This window comes from Copadichromis virginalis, linkage group LG23, assembly GCF_057382275.1.
Source record: "Copadichromis virginalis isolate Kocher_CV1m ecotype Utaka linkage group LG23, C_Virginalis_male_GT1.1, whole genome shotgun sequence".
In the NCBI taxonomy this organism is placed as follows: domain Eukaryota; kingdom Metazoa; phylum Chordata; class Actinopteri; order Cichliformes; family Cichlidae; genus Copadichromis; species Copadichromis virginalis.
In genome coordinates, this window is record NC_140639.1 from 25,234,790 (window position 1) to 25,257,784 (window position 22,995).

The 22,995-nt window shown below is 41.0% G+C and overlaps 1 protein-coding gene across 1 annotated transcript in view; it reads right to left on the reverse strand.

Annotated features, from left to right (window-relative positions):
• Window positions 1-18,396: 18,396 nt before the first annotated feature.
• Window positions 18,397-22,995, reverse strand: part of LOC146681002 (glycerol-3-phosphate dehydrogenase, mitochondrial-like) — a 36,283-nt gene continuing 31,684 nt past the window's right edge. Inside the window, exons 15-17 of the mRNA XM_085447850.1 lie at window positions 22,183-22,261; window positions 21,995-22,093; window positions 18,397-18,964 (exon numbers count right to left, since the gene is read on the reverse strand). Of these exons, the coding sequence (XP_085303976.1) occupies window positions 18,839-18,964; window positions 21,995-22,093; window positions 22,183-22,261 (304 nt within the window). The 3' untranslated portion in view covers window positions 18,397-18,838. The remainder of the gene's footprint in view (window positions 18,965-21,994; window positions 22,094-22,182; window positions 22,262-22,995) is intronic.

Sequence of the window (22,995 nt, forward strand, 5' to 3'; positions counted from 1 at the left end):
CAAACCAGTGTACCCAATGAAGTGTCTGGTAAATCACAACATTAGCAACATCAACTCTAGGTAGAAAACCATTTGCAGTTGCGTTTGCCAACAGAAAACAAAATGTGAAGCAATTAGAGGTACTCTCTGAACACCAGACATCCCTGGACGTTGTCCTCTGGGCACTTTTAGAAAGACGTTTCTTTATGTCTAAATTTGCTTAAAAAATGTAAGTTTAGTAAACATCTACAACACAACCAGCTGTTGTAGCTGTTTGTTCTCCTGCTGCAGAACTGTTCAGTTTTTAGTGAAACTCGCACACAGAAATGACCTGATCCTTGTTCCCAGTGGATCTGAATTCTTATTGGTTTGTGCAATACAGCCAACCAATGACAAGTAACCTCATAAGAGTAAGCCATATTTTGGGATGGATGATGTATTCTCAGTATACTGGTTGCAGTATATTGAGTTTAAAGCCTATAATATATCTGGATAGATGACATCTCATTGCCATTATGCACAATATGGACACTTAGTGAATTTTCTCGTGCCAAAAGCCAAACTTTCTGTCTTTGGAAAGGTCCTCTGAAAAAGCTTTTAGGCCAGGGTACATAATCAAACTGCATCAAATGCTATTATCTGCAAAGCCATTATTTTCTGTCATGGGTTCATCAAGCAGGAAATTAACATGAAATGTTGTCAGTGTGAGCCTACTGGTGCATTAGGATGATTAGCAGATCACCAGCTAATCAATAGGCACCGTTTGCAGGAGTGCAGATGTTAACATCAATAAGGTTTTGCATCAGTGCACACAAACACGTGACACTTTTGCTGCTCAAACAGAAAAATCCTTTTGATGGAGCTAAGACTGAGTTTGAAGCTTTTATCTGCCATGTTTTATAAATGGACTTAAACAAATATCAATTTTGATAACTGCTGTATGCAGATTGGACACAAGGTGGCGCCTGAACTCCATCACATACAGTTTTTTGTTCTGCAAGCTGCAGGGGTATTTGTGCATCTGCATCTCTGTCCACTTAAACCCCCGCGAGCCATCATTTTAGGGATTCCTACCTATAAAACCCGGAGAGCAGTCAAATGGTGGAAGTGGAAGCTAAATTGGCTAGTCATTCATATGTATATTAGGCTGTTAAGTAGGAATTCTGGAGGGAGGGGAGTGGGGGTGGGGGAGTGGAGTGTTTCAGTTTGCCATCTTGGGGAGAAATCAACACACATGGGTGTATGTCCTTTGTTGCTGACATTTATTGATAAAAACAGTACAAAAAACCAACCATTTGTACACATATTTACAAATAATTCAACATTGTCAGCAATCACTCACAATCCTGGCACTGCCATGGTACCTGTAGTCTGCATTTACCACATGTGTATCTTTTGCAGTGAACACATCGCACAGTGGCCTGATTTTTCTTGCATTTGTGTTTGACCTGACACGTGGCTCTTTTTCCAGGGCTAGGTGTGGAGGGTTCTGCCCGAAGCAACTGATCTTTTCTTGCCTTCTTCGCAGCTACATGAGAGTGAGCCAACTCTGTTGCAAGCGCCACCAGGAAGTCCACCCGTCTTTCCTTCGTCCCGGTGCATGCTTGATACAGCACATGTGCATTCAGTGCTGCCATGTCAATCATGTTATAAAACACGGCGACTGGCCAGCGCCGTGTTCCTTTGCGGACAGTGTACTCCCGAACCATCTGGTCCATCACATCCACGCCACACTTTGTTTTGTTGTAAAGGGTGACAGTGTTTGGCTTCCTTTTGGTGGTGTTATCAGTCTGAACCACGCTGTGCATGCTGCTAAGAATATAGACTGTCTTCTTCCGTTTGGCCGCATACGCCGTCAGCGTGGCAGCAGAGGTTGAAAACACCTAAGAAATAAGATAAATTGTTATTTTCATAGCCCTTTTACACACAATGAAACACATAAACATAGAACCACAAAAGACCTGCAACATACCTGAGTGGTGAATACATTGCGATCTGTCTGTCTAGTGGATTGAGGAATTTCCAGAAAAAGAGCCACGTGTCAGGTCAAACACAAATGCAAGAAAAATCAGGCCACTGTGCGATGTGTTCACTGCAAAAGATACACATGTGGTAAATGCAGACTACAGGTACCATGGCAGTGCCAGGATTGTGAGTGATTGCTGACAATGTTGAATTATTTGTAAATATGTGTACAAATGGTTGGTTTTTTGTACTGTTTTTATCAATAAATGTCAGCAACAAAGGACATACACCCATGTGTGTTGATTTCTCCCCAAGATGGCAAACTGAAACACTCCACTCCCCCACCCCCACTCCCCTCCCTCCAGATTTCCTACTTAACAGCCTAATATACATATGAATGACTAGCCAATTTAGCTTCCACTTCCACCATTTGACTGCTCTCCGGGTTTTATAGGTAGAAAGGTAGAAGCCTGGGGATGCTAGTGGTAAAGCATCTAAGACGAGATCATAGATTTAAAATGAGCTTTTTTTTTCTTTGTTTGTTTTAATGCTATTATTGTACTGGATTGCTCTGATGCATGGAGAATCTGAGAAAGTTTTTTTCTCTAAGATTTCAGTGACTTCACTGATTATGAATCTAAAAACATCTATTTTTCAAAGCAAAAAGAATTTAGCTTAATACTATCCTCTTTTCAGAGGATTATTCATCCCATTCTTCACACGTTAGCAGATGAACAACACCATCAGAACCTGGCCTGCAGTTAACGAGAGGCAAGGTCTGATATCATTCAGAAGTAAGCGTATATTTCTGCTTCATTTGAATAAAGGGAAATGTCACTAATTCACCTCACACAGAGCGTGATTTGCAGCTGTAAGGCTTTCCGGGTCAGAGGTCACAGGAAGGAAGGGCTTCCACCTCAGGCACGTGTCGACCTTCTGAGTTAAAAGTGAAATATGTTCCTGAAATGTTTTGTCCTCTCTTCCTAAAAACAAAAAGACAGGAGTGGAGGAATCCTCAGTGACTGCGGAGGTAAAGGGCAGGTCGCCTTCACCAACAGTCTGAAATATCACGGCTTGCCCGGGGCTCGTCATCCTCTTTGATGCTCTGAGGGAGTCTGCGACAAGTCTGTGGTAATACTGAGGCAGAGGAGCGAGGGAACAGGATCGATCAAGCGCTGCTGACTGAATCATTGACTGTGGATAAATCCTCTTCTTTAATGTTGTACTGACTCTCCCATCACATTTCCTCTTTAAAAGGGAAAAAAAAACATCCACTTTCCTGCCGGTGCCAGGGATTCATTCTCAGTTAATGAGATTTTAATCAGACATACATAACAGCACCCTCCACACTGACATTTAAAGAAGTCATTAAGGTTTGCCTTTAAAAGGTGTTCGAATGTTCTCTACAGTACGCTCGACCCACACATTATTTTATTCCATCCAATTAAAATTCAGTAAGATACCCTCACATGTTTCTCAAGCTGAAGTGAAATTAAAGATCAAATTAACAATCTGTCATGCCACCAGTCAGATGATCATATAAATAGGCTAAAATATTCCAGAACCAGCACACATTAGCTTGCCCAATGGATACACTGTGTAGAGACTGCACAGTATCCATTGTACACGCTTATACACTTAACTGTAATGTGCAATTTTACACATGTTTTCTTCCAATTAAAGAGTTGTGCCGCCAGATTTCTTTCGTTTACTCCAACATTTGTTTATCATGTAGAAAACACTGAGATGTGTTGTGGAAATTGCTCTTTTTCCCTCATATTAAGGGTGACCTCAAGGATTAAATGTGTTGTTAAACTTCTTTATACTGACAGAAATGGGACTTTTACTGGTCTGAGTTTGAGAGGATGAAACTCACAAACATCCAAACTCCAAGTTTCTATAAGGTCTATAAGACCAGAATCTAACAGGCATTTCTTTAACTGCTAGATTCATTTATACAATTACTTCAAATTAGTTTCTTCCAGCTCTTCAGTCTTCATGATGTGTTTTGCCTAAAACTCATTGACGCACAGAAGAATTAAAACCCACAAGCTCCAGAGCAGGGCCTTACCTGGCAAAGCCATCTCAGCAAACTGTCAGACATACTTTTGAAGAAGTCTTTGTATTTATTTATTTTGCCTTAATATTTATCAAATCTCTATATTTTTTTCACCGTCAGAGACATTTAGTAAAGAAAATAAAGCCGACCAATGTTCTACCGGTCAAAATATTTAGTCCTGAACCTCTTGAGGAAAGAGTTAAAACTTAAACGTCCAGCAACAGGAAGTGTTACTGGATTGAAACCACAACTCTCCTGGGAGTCTTATAACATTTTGACCTTGCATGCCTCCATGAAAGCCTTGCAGAACTCTAACAAAATATGTCTAAAATGACAGTGAAGCATCCAGTCTCTCAGAGAGAAAGAGCTGTTTCAGTGTTGAATCTCCCAACACATTTGGTCAGCCCACTCAAAATCATTCAGAGCCAGGGACATTCAGCTGAATGACTCACTGTGCCGAGTCCAACGTGAAAGGAGGCATTGTTGCCAGGGAGAAACACATCATGGACACAGTCTGAGGAAGGCAAAAGATTAGGAAACTCTTCATAAAGACACTGCTCAATTTTCACTTGCGTAGGAGGAATCAGAAGTAGCCAGCATCACTAAACTGCAGTGCACATTCCTCTCATTGAGATATTTGGTCATGCCAATCGGTGGCTCTTTGAAACAAAAAAGCCTTGTTTGAGAAGAAGGGATTTTTTTTTCTTTATTGATGTTAATGTTCCTCTTCTCCTTTCGGCTTCAGAATGATTGTGGAGTTGAGATTCTCGGCTGACTGGCAGGTATCCATTGAAACGCAGCTAAAAGAACTTCCCGTCTGCACGCTGCGAGGCACAAAGCCTGCCAATGACCCAGGTAAATGTCAGGACACCTTTTGTTCAATGGGAGAAGGTTCAAGAGTGGCCCCCGAAAGGTCTGAACCATTATTTCCCCCATTAAATGAAGGTTTTTCACTTTCGGACGCCCCTAAAAGTCACCAAGAGCGCCCTGGAGAATCAATCAGCGACTGCAGGTAGTCATTTTAGTGCATCCGCATTTCAAAAACAACCTCAGGTTTAACGACTTCCACTTGCAATCAGCTGTACATCAAAAAAATGTTAAATAACAATATATTAAATTAGTCAGACCTGCCCTCTCATATCAATAATTGAACTTTTCCTTCCTCACAAGTGGTCGATGTGATTAATTTCTCCAGCCATCAGTTAATTATCTCCTTTCTTACCATAATTATTAAAGCCCTGGCGGGTCATTGTGGGGCCCTCTGGTCCCGGTGCACTCTAATTAAAACTCATCAAAAGGGCATTATTTTGAAACTTGTTTGTGCAAACTGGGCGAATAGCTGATAATTCCCACTTAGAAATTTCTCATTACTGACACTGGCGCTCAAGCTCGTGGGACTGAATAGATGCTAACACTGCTATCATATGCATGATGAGGCCGGATTATGGCAAATGTGATTAAAATAAACCCAGAAAAGCCTGTCAAGCACACGCATGATGTCATAACATCTAATATCAAGCTTTAAAAGATGTGAAACATCCACTTTATATCCTCATTTAATAAATTACAGAAAGAAAATATCAGTTTACTTGCTGGAACCTACAGCAAAGACAAACTATTGTTTTGTTTTTAAGTTTTATTTACTAGAGGGAAACTAGTAAAATAAATAGAAATAAAATCAAGTAATTGAAAAAGTAAATGAGATACACTTAATGTAAAGTTTTCTATTTAAAATAGGGAATTTGTGAGTTAATGTGACAAAAAACATCCATAACCTTTCAGCATGTTTAAACTCAAGTGGTCTCGCCAGCTGAGAAACATACTACAAAGAAAAGTTTGTGGGTAAGTGAGGTAAGCTGATCCTAAAGCCTGACTTTAGAGGGTCACAAAAGTGGCCATATTTTTACCTGAAGAACTGACCTGACAAGTTTCCTTTCAAAATCGCCTGAAAGAAAATCCTGTAAATGCACTATTATGTCTGTGTGTAGGCCGTGCAGTGTAACACTGCTCATGAAGCCCTAGTGTAAAGCTATGATACAGTCACACTTGGAAAAACAGTTGCTGGGGGGTTGTAGTTTAGCTTAGCCGGAGAGCAGCGGCCTAGCTTTGAGTGTGACCTGTGGTCCATTGCTGAATGTTTTCCTGCGCACTCTCTTCCCCACTCTCCTGTCTATCTTCACTGTTCAACTATCTAATAAAGGCAAAAATGCCACAAAAAAACAAGCAAACAGCAGCTGGGGAGCACAGCTGTTGCCATCCTGTGCAATGATGCGCAACTTGAGATCTTTTTGTCTTTTAAATGATTGCTTCAAAGATGGGGACTCTGCACCTTTTTGTAAGGTTCTGAAAACGCTAGCTCATGATAGGAGACGCTGACCAATCACAGGTCATTTCAGATCACATCAGATGGGCCCAGCTGATCACACACGTTCAATACGAGACTTGCATTAAGAAGCATCCCAGAAGTGTCCACCTGGTCTGTGTCATTTAAGATGGCACTGATTCTATTTTCTGAGAAGACACATGAAGCTGTCTAAACAGCATAAAGAATAAGGCCAATTTTCAAAATAAAAGACCCCACCCAGACTACTGCTTCTAAAATGCTCCCAGTTTTATCTGGAGCCCCGCAGAAGAACAAGAACAAACATTAACGTTAACTCATTGTTCAAAGTTTAATTGTCCTTTCTATGGCAGATGGCCATCCTCCCTGAGCCTGTTTCTGAAGGAGGTTTCCTCCTGTTAAAAGGGAGTTTTTCCTCCCCGCTGTCACCAAATGCTTGCTCAAAGAGAGTTGTGTAATGTTGGGGTTTCTTTTTAATATTTTGGGTCTTTACCTTACCCTAATATACAGCACCTTGAAGTGACTGCTCTCAAAAGGATATTGACTTTAAGTAATTTAATTACATTTTATGTGTAATTATGTTACATATAAACATAAGTAGAATGCAAAATATTTAATTTAATGGAATCTATTCTGACTTGACTGGTATACAGTCAGTTTTCACCAACCATATTTTCCTTAACAATTAATCATTTGAATAAATAAACCCTTGATTTTATATATTTAAGTTGCATTAAACTCAAAATTATTACCTAATATAATAGAATAGCCTTTATTGTCATTGTACAGAGTACAACGAAATTGGAGTGCCACTCCCTTGGTGCAAGTTTCAATAATAAATATAAATGTAAAATATAAAAAGTACAAAAAAAACAATCGTAAGTACTCAAACAATAGTATGTACAATATATACAGGATAGCAGCATTAACATAATGACAGTATGAATAGCAGCATAATATAATGACAGTGACGGTATGGAATAGGTTCAATTGTTTTTGTGCTTATTTACTACGGTGATAGCTCTGGGAAAGAAGCTATCCCTGAATCTGTTTGTCCTGGTTTTATGTGACCTGTACCGTCGGCCTGACGGTAATAGTTCAAACAGTTGGTTGCTGGGGTGAGAGTGGTCCTTGATGATATTGCCAGCTCTGCTGAGGTACCGAGAGTTTGCAGTGACCTCCAGGCTGGGCAGAGAGCAGCCAGTGATCTTCTGGGCTGTGTTGATGACCCTCTGCAGTACTTTCCTGTCTGCAGCTGAGCACCCTGCATACCATGTTGTTATGCCGTACGTTAGGATGCTCTCTATGGTGGCTCTGTAAAATGTCACCAGCAGCCTCTCCTCCAGGTTGTTCCTCCTGAGCACTCTCAGAAAGTGGAGACGCTGCTGGGCCTTTTTAACCACCGCTGTAGTATTTGCAGTCCAGGAGAGGTCATCAGATATCTGCACGCCCAGAAACCTCATGGAGTGTACCCTCTCTACACAGCTCCCGTGAATGTAAAGTGGGGCCGGGTCTGCTCTGCCCTTCCTGAAGTCCAAGATAAGTTCTTTAGTTTTCGTGGTGTTCAGTTGGAGGTTGTTAACTGAACACCACTCAGTCAGTCTGTTGACCTCATCTCTGTAGTCCGACTCATCCCCCCTTGAGATGAGTCCAACCACTGTGGTGTCATCCGCGAACTTTATGATGGTGTTTGAGAGATGGGTAGGGGAGCAGTCGGATGTGTAGAGCGTAAACAGGAGGGGACTCAAAACACATCCTTGTGGAGACCCGGTGCTGAGTGTGATGGTGCTGGACCGGTGGGGGCCGAGTCTGACAGACTGTGGTCTATTTGTCAGGAAGTCCTTGATCCAGAGGCAGATGGGGGTGGAGAGTCCCAGGTGAGACAGTTTCTGGACCAGGATCTCCGGGATGATATGATTGAATGCTGAGCTGAAGTCCAGAAAGAGCATTCTCACATAGCTTCCTCGGTGCTCCAGGTGACTCAGCGCAGTGTGGAGCGCTATGGTGATAGCGTCCTCGGTGGAACGATTTGTCCTGTAGGCAAATTGGTGGGGGTCCAGAGTGGGAGGCAGACCGGCCCTGATGTGCTGACAGACCAGTCTCTCAAAGCACTTCATCACTACAGGCGTAAGTGCAACAGGCCTGTAGTCATTTGGGCTGGCCACAGCTGTCTTCTTGGCGATGGGGATGATGGTGGAGGTTTTGAGGCAGGGCGGGACGGTGTTTGATGACAAGGAAAGGTTGAAGATTTTAGTGAAGACTCCGGTCAGTTCGTCAGCACATGCTCTGAGAACCTTTCCATGTATTCCATCAGGACCTGCCGCCTTCCTGGGATTCACTGACCTTAGAACACACCTCACTTGGTGCTCCCTAAGTGTTAGTGTGCCAGTGCTGGGGGCGGGTGGAAGTGGTGTGGCAGCTGAGGGCTTGGTCGTCTCAAAGCGGGCGAAGAAACGGTTTAGATCCTCAGCCAGTGAGGCATCAGTCCTAGATGTTGCCTGGTTATTGCTTCTGTAGTTGGTAATGTGATTGATCCCCTGCCACATTTTTCTGGGGTCGTTGTCAGCAAAGTGATCTTCAATCCTCCTCCTATAGGCAGCCTTAGCTTTCCTGATGCCTCTACTCAGGTCTGCCCTGGCCGCCCTATACGCAGCCCTGTCCCCTGACTTGAAGGCAGTGTTGCGGCTTTTTAGGAGGGATTGCACTTCGCTATTCATCCAGGGTTTTTGATTTGGAAACACCCTGACCCTTTTGTTGACGGTGACATTGTCAACACAGTTCCTGATGTACGAGAGTACAGTGTCCGTGTACTCCTGGAGGTTGTGGCTGGAGAATAAATCCCATACAGTTGTTGAGAAGCAGTCCTGCAGTTGAGAAAGGGCTCCTTCAGGCCAGGTTTTTATTGTCTTTGTCTGGGGCTTTGTTTTTCTCAGCAGGGGGGTGTAGGTGGGGGTGAGGGACATGCAGAGGTGGTCAGATCCAGCCAGGTGGGGGAGGGGTGTCGCTCTGAAAGCATGCCTGATGTTTGAATAGACATGGTCCAAAGTGTGTTCTCCTCTCGTAGCAAAGTCCACGAACTGGACAAATTTAGGAAGCACAGTCTTTAGGCACGCTTTGTTAAAGTCGCCGGCGACAATAAAAACCCCATCGGGGTGGGCAAGCTGTTGTTTGTTTATAATATTATGTTCTGGGTGTTTTTGTTTGTTTGGTTTTTTTTATTTGCCTTTTTTTGATTTTGCTGGACAGGACCACAGCTAATTCTTATGATCTGCATGATTTACTTTTAAGCGACTGTAATTGTAGTTGTAGTGGAATTTTAAAATAATTTCTATAGTTTAAGTTTTCATTTCATTGATGATAAATGCTGACTCTTCCACTCTTTCAGTTTTTTTTCTTTGAATTTAACTTTTTTTGTCCAATATGTGTGGATTTCATATTTCTTCACAGGCTGCAGACTTTCAAACCGCATCATCCTGATGCAAAATATCAGCACAAGCATTTTTCGAAGACATTCAGTCCATTAAATGACATTCAAACACCTTTTTGCTATTTATTAATTTGGTGACTTGTTCTTTTATTTAATTTTATGACCTCATCATTTAAAAAATAATCCCAATCTATGCTATTTTAAAGTTTACTAAAAAACAAGAGGGCATAAAAAAACCTCATCTTCTTTTGAATTAAGCAGAAGGCAGTAGTTGACACCATCCCTTGGCATCCTCCACACATTTTCAATTAGCGTGCAGGCGGACGCTACGGTGTGGCTGGCATCAGCGTCCTAACCCTCCGGAGAAAAAAGGAGCATTAGTGGTCATATGCCAACCAGATTTGTCCCATTATTCATTACAATTAATTGCTTCCCCGTACTCGCGGCCTTTCCCATGAAGACGTCTCGGCTGCAGATTGTAATATCAGCGCAGGACTTAAAGCTGTCACTCAAATCTGGCTGTGACCTTTCAGGAGAAAAGGCTGTTTTTCACCCAGTTTGCAGGAGCCGACTGCATGAAGGTTAATGCGTGTGTGCGTGTGTGTGTGTGTGTGTGTGTGTGTGTGGTCGTGTACTTCAGCCTCTGTGAGGACGTTTTGGCTTGGTCCAAGTTCACCCAATGTTTTACAGCCGCAGAGTGAAAAGTAACACTTGGGAGAAAAGCACTTCTTTTTTTAACTGAATGAACTCTTGGTTAGAAATATCCATAAGCTACGGAGATGTTACAGAAGGGGTGCGACATTTAACAACATAGGTCTGCCGTGAGGTGTTCCTAAAAGTAAAAATGTCACCATCTGGTACTTTCAGCTGCTGCTCTGGAGCTTAACATGAGAGCTTTGTTCTCAGTTGTCACTGGAATTCAGAAGTCGGTATGTTTTTGAACAAGGAGTTACAGAATGTGTACATTTTCAATAGTCTGTTGTGGAACACCCTGTTATGTGACTAAATTCTTCTGAAAACCTACCATATAAATAAAAGAATTGTGAGAGAATTGTTCTTCCATCCATGTACAATATGAAGCTATAGCCAGCTACTACTTAGCTTAGCTTATCATGAAAACTAAAAAAAAGGCAAACTGAACTGCTTCAATCCTAAAATAAAAAAGTCACTAATTAATTGCACGGCATGCATGAAAGACATGAAGACTAGAGCAAAGTAAGTTACTAAATGTGTTCACCAAAATATATCCAGCCATTTATTTTCTGCTGTTCTTCTGGGTCTTGCAAGTCGGGGATGAAATAGCCCAGACCTCTCTTCCCCGGCCACCTCCTCCAGCTCCACCAGGAGGAAACAAAGGTGTTCCCAAGGTAGGCAAAAGATATAATGTCTCCAGTGGGTCCTGGGTCTGCCCTGAGGCCTTCCCCTGGCAGGATATGAATAAAACACCTGACCTGGCCTATGCCCTAGTAGTCATCCCAACAGCTACGTTGTCAAAGGTGTATTAACCCTTACAAAATCTCCCAAAGCAAGTAGGCCTTTGTTGAGAAGCCAGATAAAGACCATCCATCCATTTTCTTCAACATATCCAGCGCTGGGTTGTGGGGACATTAGCCTAAACAGAGAAGTGCAAACCTCCAACTCCCTGGCTACCTTCTACAGGTTATTGAGGTGAACACCAAGGGTTTCCCAGGCAAGCATTTCCTGGGTCTACCCCAGGGCCTCTTCATTGTAGTGTATGCCTGGAACACTTCACGCAGAAGGCATCTGAGTCAGATGCCCAAAACACCTCAACTGACTCCTTTTGATGTGGAGCAATAGTGGCTCTACTCTTATAGATGGGATGACAGAACTCCTCATCCCATCTCTAAGGCAACAGCCTGCCACCCTTCATGGAAGCCACTTGCAAACCCAATCTCATTCTTTCAATCACTAACGTATGCTTGTGACCACAGGTGAGGGTAGGGGTGTAGATCAGTGGGTAAACTTACAGCTGGGTTTCTAGGGTTTCTACACTCAGCTGTCTCTTCACCACACCATACCAACACAATGCAGCCCCAACCCATCTCTCAGTCTCCCAAGAGTCAAATGAAGACCTATTCAGTGGGGACTCAGAGTGCTCTCAGTGGCTGAGGCCCTGATGGTCCAATCCCAAGTGGCTGTATAATATCATCTCTTGGGTGTGGAAGGAGACTGAGCTCGGAAAGTGCCCCATCTGGATACTGCATTGTCCATTTAGGGGCACTTCAACTCTCACGTGGGCGATGAAACTGTGACCTCAAAGGGTTTGACTGGGAGGAACAGCGTGCCAGGCCTGAACACAAATGGTGTTCTGTTATTGAACTCGCACTTTGTCCATAATGCACCTTTCACCTTCAAGCATAAGGGTTTCCATACATGCATGAGGCACAGCATGGTTGCAGTAGTGAGTTCGCGCCGAGAACTAAGATACTTTCATCTGTCACCTCAGCAAATAGCTCAACATCTTTTTTATTTGGCAGACTTTTACATTGGATGGATGCAACCTCCAAAGGCATTTGTCCCTCCCCCTGGGAATTTAGGTAAGTTTTGTCTATCGTTTGTCAGTCTTCTGGTGTGTAAACAAACCTTTGTCAGTTTTCCAAAACCAAAGGTGATATCTGTTCAGTTAGTACTTAGATAAAGGCAGGAAAAATGAATCTGACAAGTTTCAACTCACATTTTTTACCACTTTTTGCAGAATAACCTGAATTCTAAATAAGAATAAAACAAGGCAAACAGGTCCCTGTAAGTAAGCTCTACTGTACTCGTATCACATGGTTTCTGATATTAAATAACATCAAATTAAAAACAAAAACAAGGAAAACACTTCTGGTTTAAAATGCTCACTTTCCTCTCTCACAGGCGCTCACATCCTCGGCTGTTGTGACGCCAGCTTTGACTGATGCTCACCAGAAAGACAAAAACCACACAAAGCTCTGCAAGCAACCAGATACATTTAATTAGATAATTGCTGTTGTTTCTTTTTCCACCTGGAGACTGGATCGCTGCATTTTTACAGTGCTGGTGAAGAGAAAAGCAGTAAAGAATATGATTCTCTTTGACCCTGGATAAAGCTGTAATTTCATCCAAAGGAGACAATCAAGCATCAGGATTTAAGTCGCACTGCCCATGAGCTATTCAGGTTAGACGGGCAGCGGTGGCAGCCTGAAGGGTCCTCAGTGTCGAGGTATTGTAGTCGAACCCCCACGTGACCGCACACTGATACACTGCAATAACAGCTACAGTGTTTTAGAAGGAAAACCTGCAGCACGACTCTGTGAAGGGAATAAGAAAAAGGCCTAAGAGAAACTGAATACTTGTTGCTAGTGAGAATGAATCACACCATAAAGGCAGTAAGGAGGAACAGCCTGCACACGCTTCTTTTAGATTATAAAACCTGAGGAGAGGCTGGTAGTGAGGGAAGATGTGCTGCAATGTGGGAGGTGATGATTCAGATACTGATTAACACGAAATATTTTCATTTTTTGGGACTCTGTGAAGATTCGGGGTTCAGCATTTCACCCAAGGACACCTCGAAAATTGAAATCAAAATAATTAACCACGTTATTAATACACAACCCACAGTGTAGCTGTGGATATTGTAAACAAGTGGTAAACGCGTCCCAGTCCCAAGTATTTTTTTTTTAACTGTGTTGTTTCCATTTCAAAGTGACCTTGTTTCGGTCCCCTTAAAATGGCACAGTGTCTCACACCGTTTAAACATTGGAACATTTTTTAATGTTCTATTTTGACTAAAGTATGGGTTCCTGACGTCTGCAAATCATTGCACTCAGTCTTTATGAACATTTTACACAGCAGCCCAACTTTTGTGGAAATTTATTTGTAGTAAAATGATACTATCACCATACTTTGCTCATGATACGATGGTATTAAGATTTTTAACATTTTGTGTTTTGCAATAACATATATTGTGATTTATCACATTTTCTTTTACTTGAAATTATGTAGTTTAAGTAAAATATTGTCAATATCTGTTTAAACATGCTGGCAATCTGTCTACATTTGTAGGGTAGAAAATAATTACTTTCAAACCTTTGTCAATTTCTCCAAGTGACTGCAGTCAGTCCAAGTAAGACCTTTTGCAAAAAGGTTGACTCCTATCAGATGATCCGTGCAATCAAAAGTGCAACACCTTCAAGATCTGGGCAACCATTTACAGAGGTGTGGACTCGAGTCACATGACTTGGACTCGAGTCAGACTCGAGTCATTAATTTTATGACTTTAGACTTGACTTGAAAAAATGTTCTAAGACTTGTGACTTGACTTGGACTTTTACACCAATGACTTGGGACTTGAATTGGACTTGAACCGGTTTACTTGAAAAGACTTGATATTTTACCCAAAATATAAAATTTAACATGCATATTATATAGAGATTGAAAATGTGACGTCATTCTGGGAACTCGTGGCAAGCGGTACTAGCGCACGCAGGCTTTCAATTAAAATCAGTTATACAGCGATAAAAAGAAACACAAGAAGCCGTTGTATTATTAACTGCAATAGCCGGTCGCATGACAGCCACGGGAAGCCGACGGGTAAAGAGATCGGTTGTTATCGGATTACCTCGTTGAAGAGAAATTGTTCGAGCCATGTTTCCGAAGTAACAAAGAGGCGACGGGTGGCCTGGATTGCAGCCATTCAAAGACCAATTATAACGTCCCAGAACACTCCAGCTCACATGTTCGTCTGCTCCAAGCATTTACACAAAGGTCAGTGTTTTTTAGTACTTAATACGTCACTTTCATAACATAATTGGTGATATAGGTTACAAGCAAGTCTGGCGCTGAACAGAAATTGTCGCGCTATGCTCCTTTGTTTATTGTGTTTATTGTGCATAAATAGTGAATTGTCCTGACACAATATTGCGTTTCGCTTCTGTTATTATGGTACATTGACAAAAACATATACTTTTATTCACAGGATAAAACAGGTTTTTTGTATCACTAATTGTCCAGTACGATTACAGCATACAATATTATTGTCACTGCTACATTTCTGTGATGGGTACCAGAAATTATTTCCACTACTAATTAATTACCCTTGAGCTCAAAGGTCCTATTAATAAACGGTTAAGGAATGTGTATTTATGAAGACGATTTGTGAGACTGGTAAACTTATGATACGTACGATGGTCTTTACTTTCTACACGGTGCATTTCAAGGTCCTGCACCCATCCGTCGGTAAACTGTACCTGGGCTTGTTGCAGTGACCTGAAGTTACTAAACTTCATGAGTGTATGCACTCACTCCAAGAACCGTATGATTATAAATATGCATATAAATATGCTACGATGAGATAGCTGACTTCATCTAACTAGCAAATGTTGTCCAGGCTACGTTGGTGATGCAGTTTTTTTTAATGTGTATGATATTTTTGTCATGCGATTTTAAAGCCGGTCCTACAACCGCATCCAAGAATAACATGCAGCTTATCTCAGAACTGTCGGTGAAAATTATTCTTGGAGCTAGGTTTAATTGAGCTGCATTTTAAAGAGGTGCAATTTCACAATTTGTGTATATTTTCTAAGTTCACTATTTTGTCATGTGTTGAGAAAAACACAGATTTTAAAATTACATGGTCTAATATTTACATTTAGCATATAACTGCAACATTATTTTTTTCGTTTTTTTTTTTTTAAAGACTCGAAAGGACTTGAAATTCAAAGTTTCAGACTTGTGACTTGACTCGGACTTTTACACCAGTGACTTGAGACTCGACTCTGACTTGCCTGACATTACTTGAGACTTGACTTGAGACTTGAGGATAAAGACTTGAGACTTACTTGAGACTTGCAAAACAATGACTTGGTCCCACCTCTGACCATTTAGTCACAAGTTACGATCAGTCGCAGCACGTGGAAAAATTCACAACAATCACCAACAGATTCCAGGAGGTTGCTGTCCTATTTTTACTTGTGTAACTGAGCCATCAGCTTGCTGTCAATCGGGAGGTAGCTTTGTCAAGTTTGCTCTGCTAATGTTATCTCGGGAAGGTAGTGCACTGTTATTCATGGTATTTCCAGAGTGCAATTTATTTAATAAAATATAATATTTAATATTAATATATTTAATATTGTAAAATATAACATTCAAATTTGTTATACCCCCCCACCCAAGTATAACTATTGATGACAATGATAAAGTACTAATTGCTTCTAGCAGACTTACCTTTACCTTCCTATAGAAGCAATAAGAGTGAACGTTTTTTCACAGCACTGCAGTGAAAACTGGAGGTTACAGCTCCAAGAACAGTTTTCATATGAAGGAAAACTGTTGGACTTCACTGGCCTGGTACAGGCCAAAGGCTGAAACAAAGCTGCTCTTAATCCTACAACTGTTGCTGGATCTTTAACCTCTTCAGACTTCATGTTCTCATTGGGACACCTTGGAAGTATTAAGTTGTGCCAGAATCCTCTTCTCCATTTCTGCCAAACATTCATTTTCACATCTACATGCACCAATAAGGAAAATAAACACTCAACATTTTAAAGGTTTTGTGTTGTGAAACCTTAAAAGTTCATCAAACAGCTAATAATTTTATCTTTAGCTACAAAGATTCTGACTTAAGATGCAGAAAGACAGTGCTGCGGAGTCATTTCAGCCAAACAATCCTTCAATGGGATACAGAAAATCTCCCCCCCCCCCAAAAACAAAACAAAACAAAACAAAAAAACCCAATCAAAGTACAAATCTTTATACTAAAACATGAAGTAATCGGCTTCCATAAAGAAAATACCCTTATCCATAACTAATAATAACCCTTCAACTTCCGTCAATAAGTCTCTATTTCGAACAAACCAGGCATACAATCGACTTTTTCACGTAATAAATGTTTTATAAATGTCTTTACATTCTCAACATGTTTTCCTGTTAATGTTTAACTCATGTAGCTTTGTGAAAAAGAAGACTGAGTGTCATGTTATAGGCAGAACAAGGCACATCATACATTCATACAGTGAACTGTCTTTCAACTGCACTCAGACAAAGTCTGCACACGAAGCATGCCACACTTAAAAACATCTCATTTCCGTCAGATACATGATTAAAAAAATCATCAGCTTGCATGCAGGATTACACAACAGTTTGGTGGATGTGCGTTAATACAGCGTTAATTCAGGTCTTTGCTCTCGACCTCAAGCACAGAAACAAAACAATCTTCAACCTTATAGCCAGTAAAAATAACTCATAGTTCCTTTGAAATCCTGTTTTTATAAGAGCAAAGAGCAGAATGACACGGATAAAAAAAAGAATAAATAATTATAAAAAATATACACGAGGAGATCAGAGTGACAGCGTCCTCAAACAGTTGCGCTGAAGATGGAAACCTCGTCATGTAAACCTCAGTAGTGCAATAGATGGAAAACACAGCAGATCCCAGATGAGCCTAAAAATAACTCATCTGAGAGGAAAAAAAACAAAAACCTGGCTGAAGAAATACTTTAAATATGCTGAGCGTCACCTGACTTGTGCTTTTAACAGATCAGAGAGGACACGCAGAAACTATCACTGAGGTTTTGTCTAAAGGTCCAACACTTCCTACCAGGAAGTTTCCTTGAAGAAAAATTTTTTTTTTTAAAAAGGAAATTTGTTGCTAAATAAAATAAAAACGTTCTCTTTTTTAAAAAAAAAGAGCGGCTCCATTTAAACACTATATTTTTTTTTCCTTTCCACTGTCACCAAGTGCTTACTCATAGGGGGTCGTTTGATTGGTGACTGGATTATTAGATGGATTATAGAGTGTTTACTGTATAAGATACCGTCCTTGTGATTTTGCGCTATTTAAAACTAAATGAAAACTAATAAATAAAACTAAATTAATTACAGCAGTGACAAACTATCACTAATTATGTCCTCAATATCTGTCAATCTCAGTATGCTTTGAACAATAAGATACAGTTGTCATTAAAATCTGCTATAAATATTTCTGTAAGACAGAGTCAATTTGCTATCAGTCTGTTTTTCTCGTAATATATTAACTGTTAAAATAAATGAAAATCACATATTGGTTGTAGTTTAATTTTCTAATAAAGTACAGATGTTTGGTCTCCCTGTATCGATACAACATCAGCATACAAAATGCTGTGATACGACAATGTATCGATTCTTCCCGCTCTACATTTAATGGATATATATTGGATACACAAATGGATGTTGTTTGATTGTATTTGATTCATGCGGACATTTTGCCCCAGCGGAACTATAACTTTAGAAACGGACAATCAAGACCTCACCAATTAAACGTCTCTGGCAGCGCCTCGGTAGCAAAACTGGTTTAAATTGCCACTACAATGACCAAATACCCGCTTTCTTCATCTTCAGCCTCGCATATTCGCCTCTTCTGGCTGAAGTGGCACATTCAAGTTCTCTTTTCTTTTTAATTCTGCTGCCTGCATCCTGTCAACCATTTAGTCATATACGAGTAGACTGATACAGCTAACGTACGGTGACTAAACAACAGCTAGAACGGGCGTCCTGAAAAGGTGAAAGCATCTTCCTCAAGCAGCTGCTAAAACCTTTTTTCACTTAATAAAAGGGTGATTATTTTTGAGAAACGTAAATGAAGTGCTCTTTTTTCAATACTTGGAACCAAATTGCTTTTTTTTTTTTTTCCTTCTTTTTCTAGGAAACTTCACATTTATCTGTAAATTGTGTTGCGTGATGCAAAGCCACCTGAAGATGGTATTTACACAATAATCAGCGTCAATCAAGGAGTGCTGGACAAAGAGAACGTCAAAGTATTAAAAGTGCTGCGTAAAAAGACAGTATAAAATGTTGTGTGTGTGGTCTGAGGCACCAGATGTTAAGACTTTGGACATAACAGATGAAATAAACAGACACATCTCAGCCTCAATCATTAGATACCGTTTCACCCAAAACACACAGGAGTGCTTGATTTGTCCAAATTCATCCGGCTGCATGCTTGATTGCAATATTGTCATTCAAATAGCTCCATTTGCATCTTTTTTTTTGTGTCATCACCACCTTTAAAGGTTGGGGGTTTTTTTGGTTTTTTGTTTTGGCATCCAACTCAGACTCCGCCCCCGCTTCGGTCCACCGACACCGGTTCCCTCTGATCCAGAGTCTCCTCTGCAGTTTTCATCAGAATGGCCAGGCGGCTGTCCGACACGTGTCCCTTCTTCACGGCGCTCATCAGCTGCGGAGGGAACAGGAGAGAACAGAGTACGTGGCGTGTAGGACAACGGCGGGAAAGGTTAACCTGTCAAAGCGAGGCGGGCCGCTTTCCTCGGGCAGAAATAATTATCTGCAGGACGAGGAGGAAACCGCCTGCCTGGCAGTGAAAGGCTTTAGAGCTCACATCCCTGAGTTTGAGAGGCAGACGATGAAACCATTTTTAGTTTTCATGTGTTAAAGCTGAGCAAGGTGCGACTGTTTTAATGTGAAAATGAGGTCATGTAATCTTCTCCAACGGCAGGAAACAGGCAGCGATTTTAATGTTCTCTGACATGATTATATATTCTTCTCAATCTTAGTGTCAACAAATCGAGTGCAAAGCAATGTTTTAATAGTTAAGATGACGCGCTAAGAAAGTGCTGTCACTGTTTTTTCTTTTCTAAAAATTTAGACACGAAACACAAATATTTAAACTCCTTATATTAATTCTATTAAATTGGTTCAGGTCAAAGACGCCCTTATTTTAAGGACTTCATGTACTGCTAAGCAGCTTTATCTATGAAAACTTCATTAGGTAAACCTGTTTAACTGCTCATTAACAAAATATATAGAGTAGAATAGAATATAATGCCTTTATTGTCACTATACAGTTGTACAATGAGATACAGAGCATCTCCTACTCAGTGTAAACATGCTGGGGGGGTACAGTTCTGCAGCGCTATGTACATATGGACAGTGGATATCTAATCACCCGATCACATGGCACTAACTCTGTGCATTTAGGCATGTAAACATTGTCAAGGTGGCCTCCTGAACTTCAAACTGTGCAACAGAATTGAGAAAAAAAAGAGGATTTAAGTAACTTTAAATGTGGCATGGTTATTGGTATTTCAGAAGCTGCTGATCTGCTGGGATTTCCCACTCACGCAGTTCTAGTTTGTTTGTTTTTTATAGAGAATTGCTGTGAAAAAGAGAAAACATCCAGTGAGCAGCAGCTCTCTAGGTGAAAACACCTTGTTGAACCCTGAGGTCAGAGGAGAATGACTGGACTGCTGGGAGCTGGCAGGAAGGCAACATTAACTCAGATAAGCATTTGTTAGAACCAAAGTACGCAGAAGAGCATCTCTACAGCAGCAGAAGAACACACGGCTGCTGCTCCTGTTCCTTATCCACCACAGATAAAGTCACCTGGCTCAGCTTTAACACTTCTTGGACCTTTTTAGTTCATTTCCCACCTCCAGCCATAATTTTCGTTAACCGGAGAACTGGGTTAGGTTTTGTGTGAGGGTTAAAAGATCAATATCCTCCACACTACTTTGTGTTTGTTGTTCACATGGCGAATCAGGCGAGCAGAAACAAACGCACAGATACAGATGTCATCACAAAGGAGACAGAAGCTCTTTTCACTTTTAGCTTCTCTATTGTCCGAACATCGGCTCGTTTGCAGCAGAGATAGGTCGCTAACAAAGGTAGTCCTCTGTAATGGCTGTTCTCTGGACTCGAGTGAGAAAGTAATTTAGCGACAGACGGACGTGTGGGCTCCCCGGACACTCCTCAGGCCTCATTACACGAGTCGCTGACAGAGCCTCTCCTCTCTAATTACCTTCATTCGGCCTGACCTGCCGCTGCTTTAGACTTCACACTCTCGGCTTGCAGCAGCGGAAGTTTACTCACCTGTCAGGTGGACACAGGTCTTTCTTTTTTTCTCTCTCTCTCTCTCTTAACGACAGGATAATTTAAGTTCCAGCTCTCCTGCATGTATGAGGAGGAATATGCTGCTTTTATCAGGGTAAAAATACTGAAAATGACAGGCAAGAGAGGAGGAACTGAACCTTTGACTTTTGGTGACCTTACTATTAGAAAAACTGGATTTGTACACTTACAGGCTGAATTCATGTTAATTCCAGGCTCAATTTCCCACAAAAAAAAAACAAAAAAGAAAAAGGCTGAATCCGTGTGTGACAGATCACGCTCCTGAGGGCTTCCATTATCCAGCCTTTGCGTCCTCAGTCATGTTTGCTCTGCTGGTTTGAGAAGGGCAGGCACACTCACAGAGGTGTTGGGCATTAATGCTCCCTCTTATAAGACACACACCACACTGCATACTGTGCATGTGCGCATAAAGAAAATCATTCTTATTTGCCTTTTTTTAAAATTTGTTCTGGTATTTTTGATTTTCCTGTAAAGGTTTAAAATATAAATACAATAATATTTTAAGATTGTTTAAAGATTATTTAAATGTTCAGCTACATGCAGGAAATCATGTAGCTGAAATCTGCGATCCAAATATTTTTCAGTTTTTCCATGAATCTGCATTTTTTTATTTTTGCAAATGAAAACAAATAAATTTGCATTATTACAGCCAGACACTTTTTTTATTCACTGCCTGCTAAAATCTAGAAAAAAAAAAAAAAAAATCCAGTCCACCACCGTATTTTGGATTTGTAAGCTGTAACTAAACCTTTAAGACGTGTTTCTATGTAACATCACCCGCCATTCCATTAGGTACACCTTGCTAGTACTGGGTCGAACTCGCTTTTGGCTTCATTCTTCATGGTGCAGATTCAAGAAGTTGCTGGAAACATTCCTCCGAGATTTTAGTCCTTGTTGACATAATAGCACCACACAGTTACTGCAGATTTGCAAATGAGAATCTTCCATTACACCGCATCCTAAAGCTGCTCTGCTGGACTGAAATCTGATAACTGGCTAATATAATGAAGTGACATGCTGTCCATTCGGAGTTGCTCTTCTGCATACCTTGACTGCAACCAAGGTATGCAGAAGAGCATACCTTGCATGCATTTAGGCATGAAGCACGTCTATATGCCCAAATCCTTTGAGTTGTTAAAAGGTGATTGGCTGATTGGACAGCTGTACCTAACAAAGTGGCCACTCAGAGCACGTAGCTCAAAGCTAGTTTAAGCATTTATTGTGCACAGCTTCTCCATTAACAGATCACAGATAACTGATGTCTGTCTTGTGCTTACAGATGCTAAATGAAGGCACTTAAAATTAAGCGCTGCTGATCATCTCTGTACTTAGTGCCTACCTGCAGGAATTCATCAATTTCGACTTGTCCGTTCTTGTTGAGGTCCACCTCATTAAGGATTTCATGGAGCGCGTTTTCATCAATGTGCACATTGATGCTCTGCAGGGAAGGAGAAACACAGCACTCGGGATCAATGACATGCAGCTGCGGGTAACAAATATGTGAAGACTGAGAGAAAAAAAACTCACCTGTAAAACTCGCTGGACGTCAACAGTGGTGATGAATCCTTTGCTCTCTTTGTCAAACTTATGGAAACGCTTCTTGTACCTGTCAGACACACGAGCAGTAACAGCCGATTTACAGCAGCGATATTAACAGACAACAACAACAGCAGTGGATCAAATACCGTCATGTTGATGTTGCGCATACAACACCATAACCAGCATTGGCCCAGGACCAACACTGGAACCACGACCCAAAAAACCCACATGGCCTCCAGTAACCACTACTTAAATTCTAGCTTTCGTTCCCTGGTTGGTGTTTGGGAATAAACATTTTTCCCTAGCGAGCAGTGGCTGTTAGAGGCTGTTATGCTTTCCTCAAAAGCGTGTTGACCTTCTAATTACTCGCTGGTTTGGAAATGCCTTTGAGGTGCAACAGCAACAGTTAGTAAGTTGTAACTACTACCATCTGCACTGAAATAAATAAGTATTTTCCCCAAACGGGATAAAAAAAGGCCTGACTTTCCTCCTTTCACCCACCACCTCACCCACCATTTATGACCTACTTATACTTTTTTATTTATACTTGGTCATCATTACCTGTCATATATCTATGACAGGTAATCTAAGATGTTTTCATATTACTTTTAAAAATAGAGGAGTTTTGGTATCACAGCTCTACCAGATCCTTCAAAGAGTTTAAAAGGGCATTGCCTGAAACTGTTGCCAACTCTTCATCCAACCAGAGATCAGTACCAGAGACAGTATTTGGGTAACTGAGCCACAAACATGGTCCTTTATCCCTGAAAGCAGCAGGTTTTTCCAGAGCCTGAATGTCTG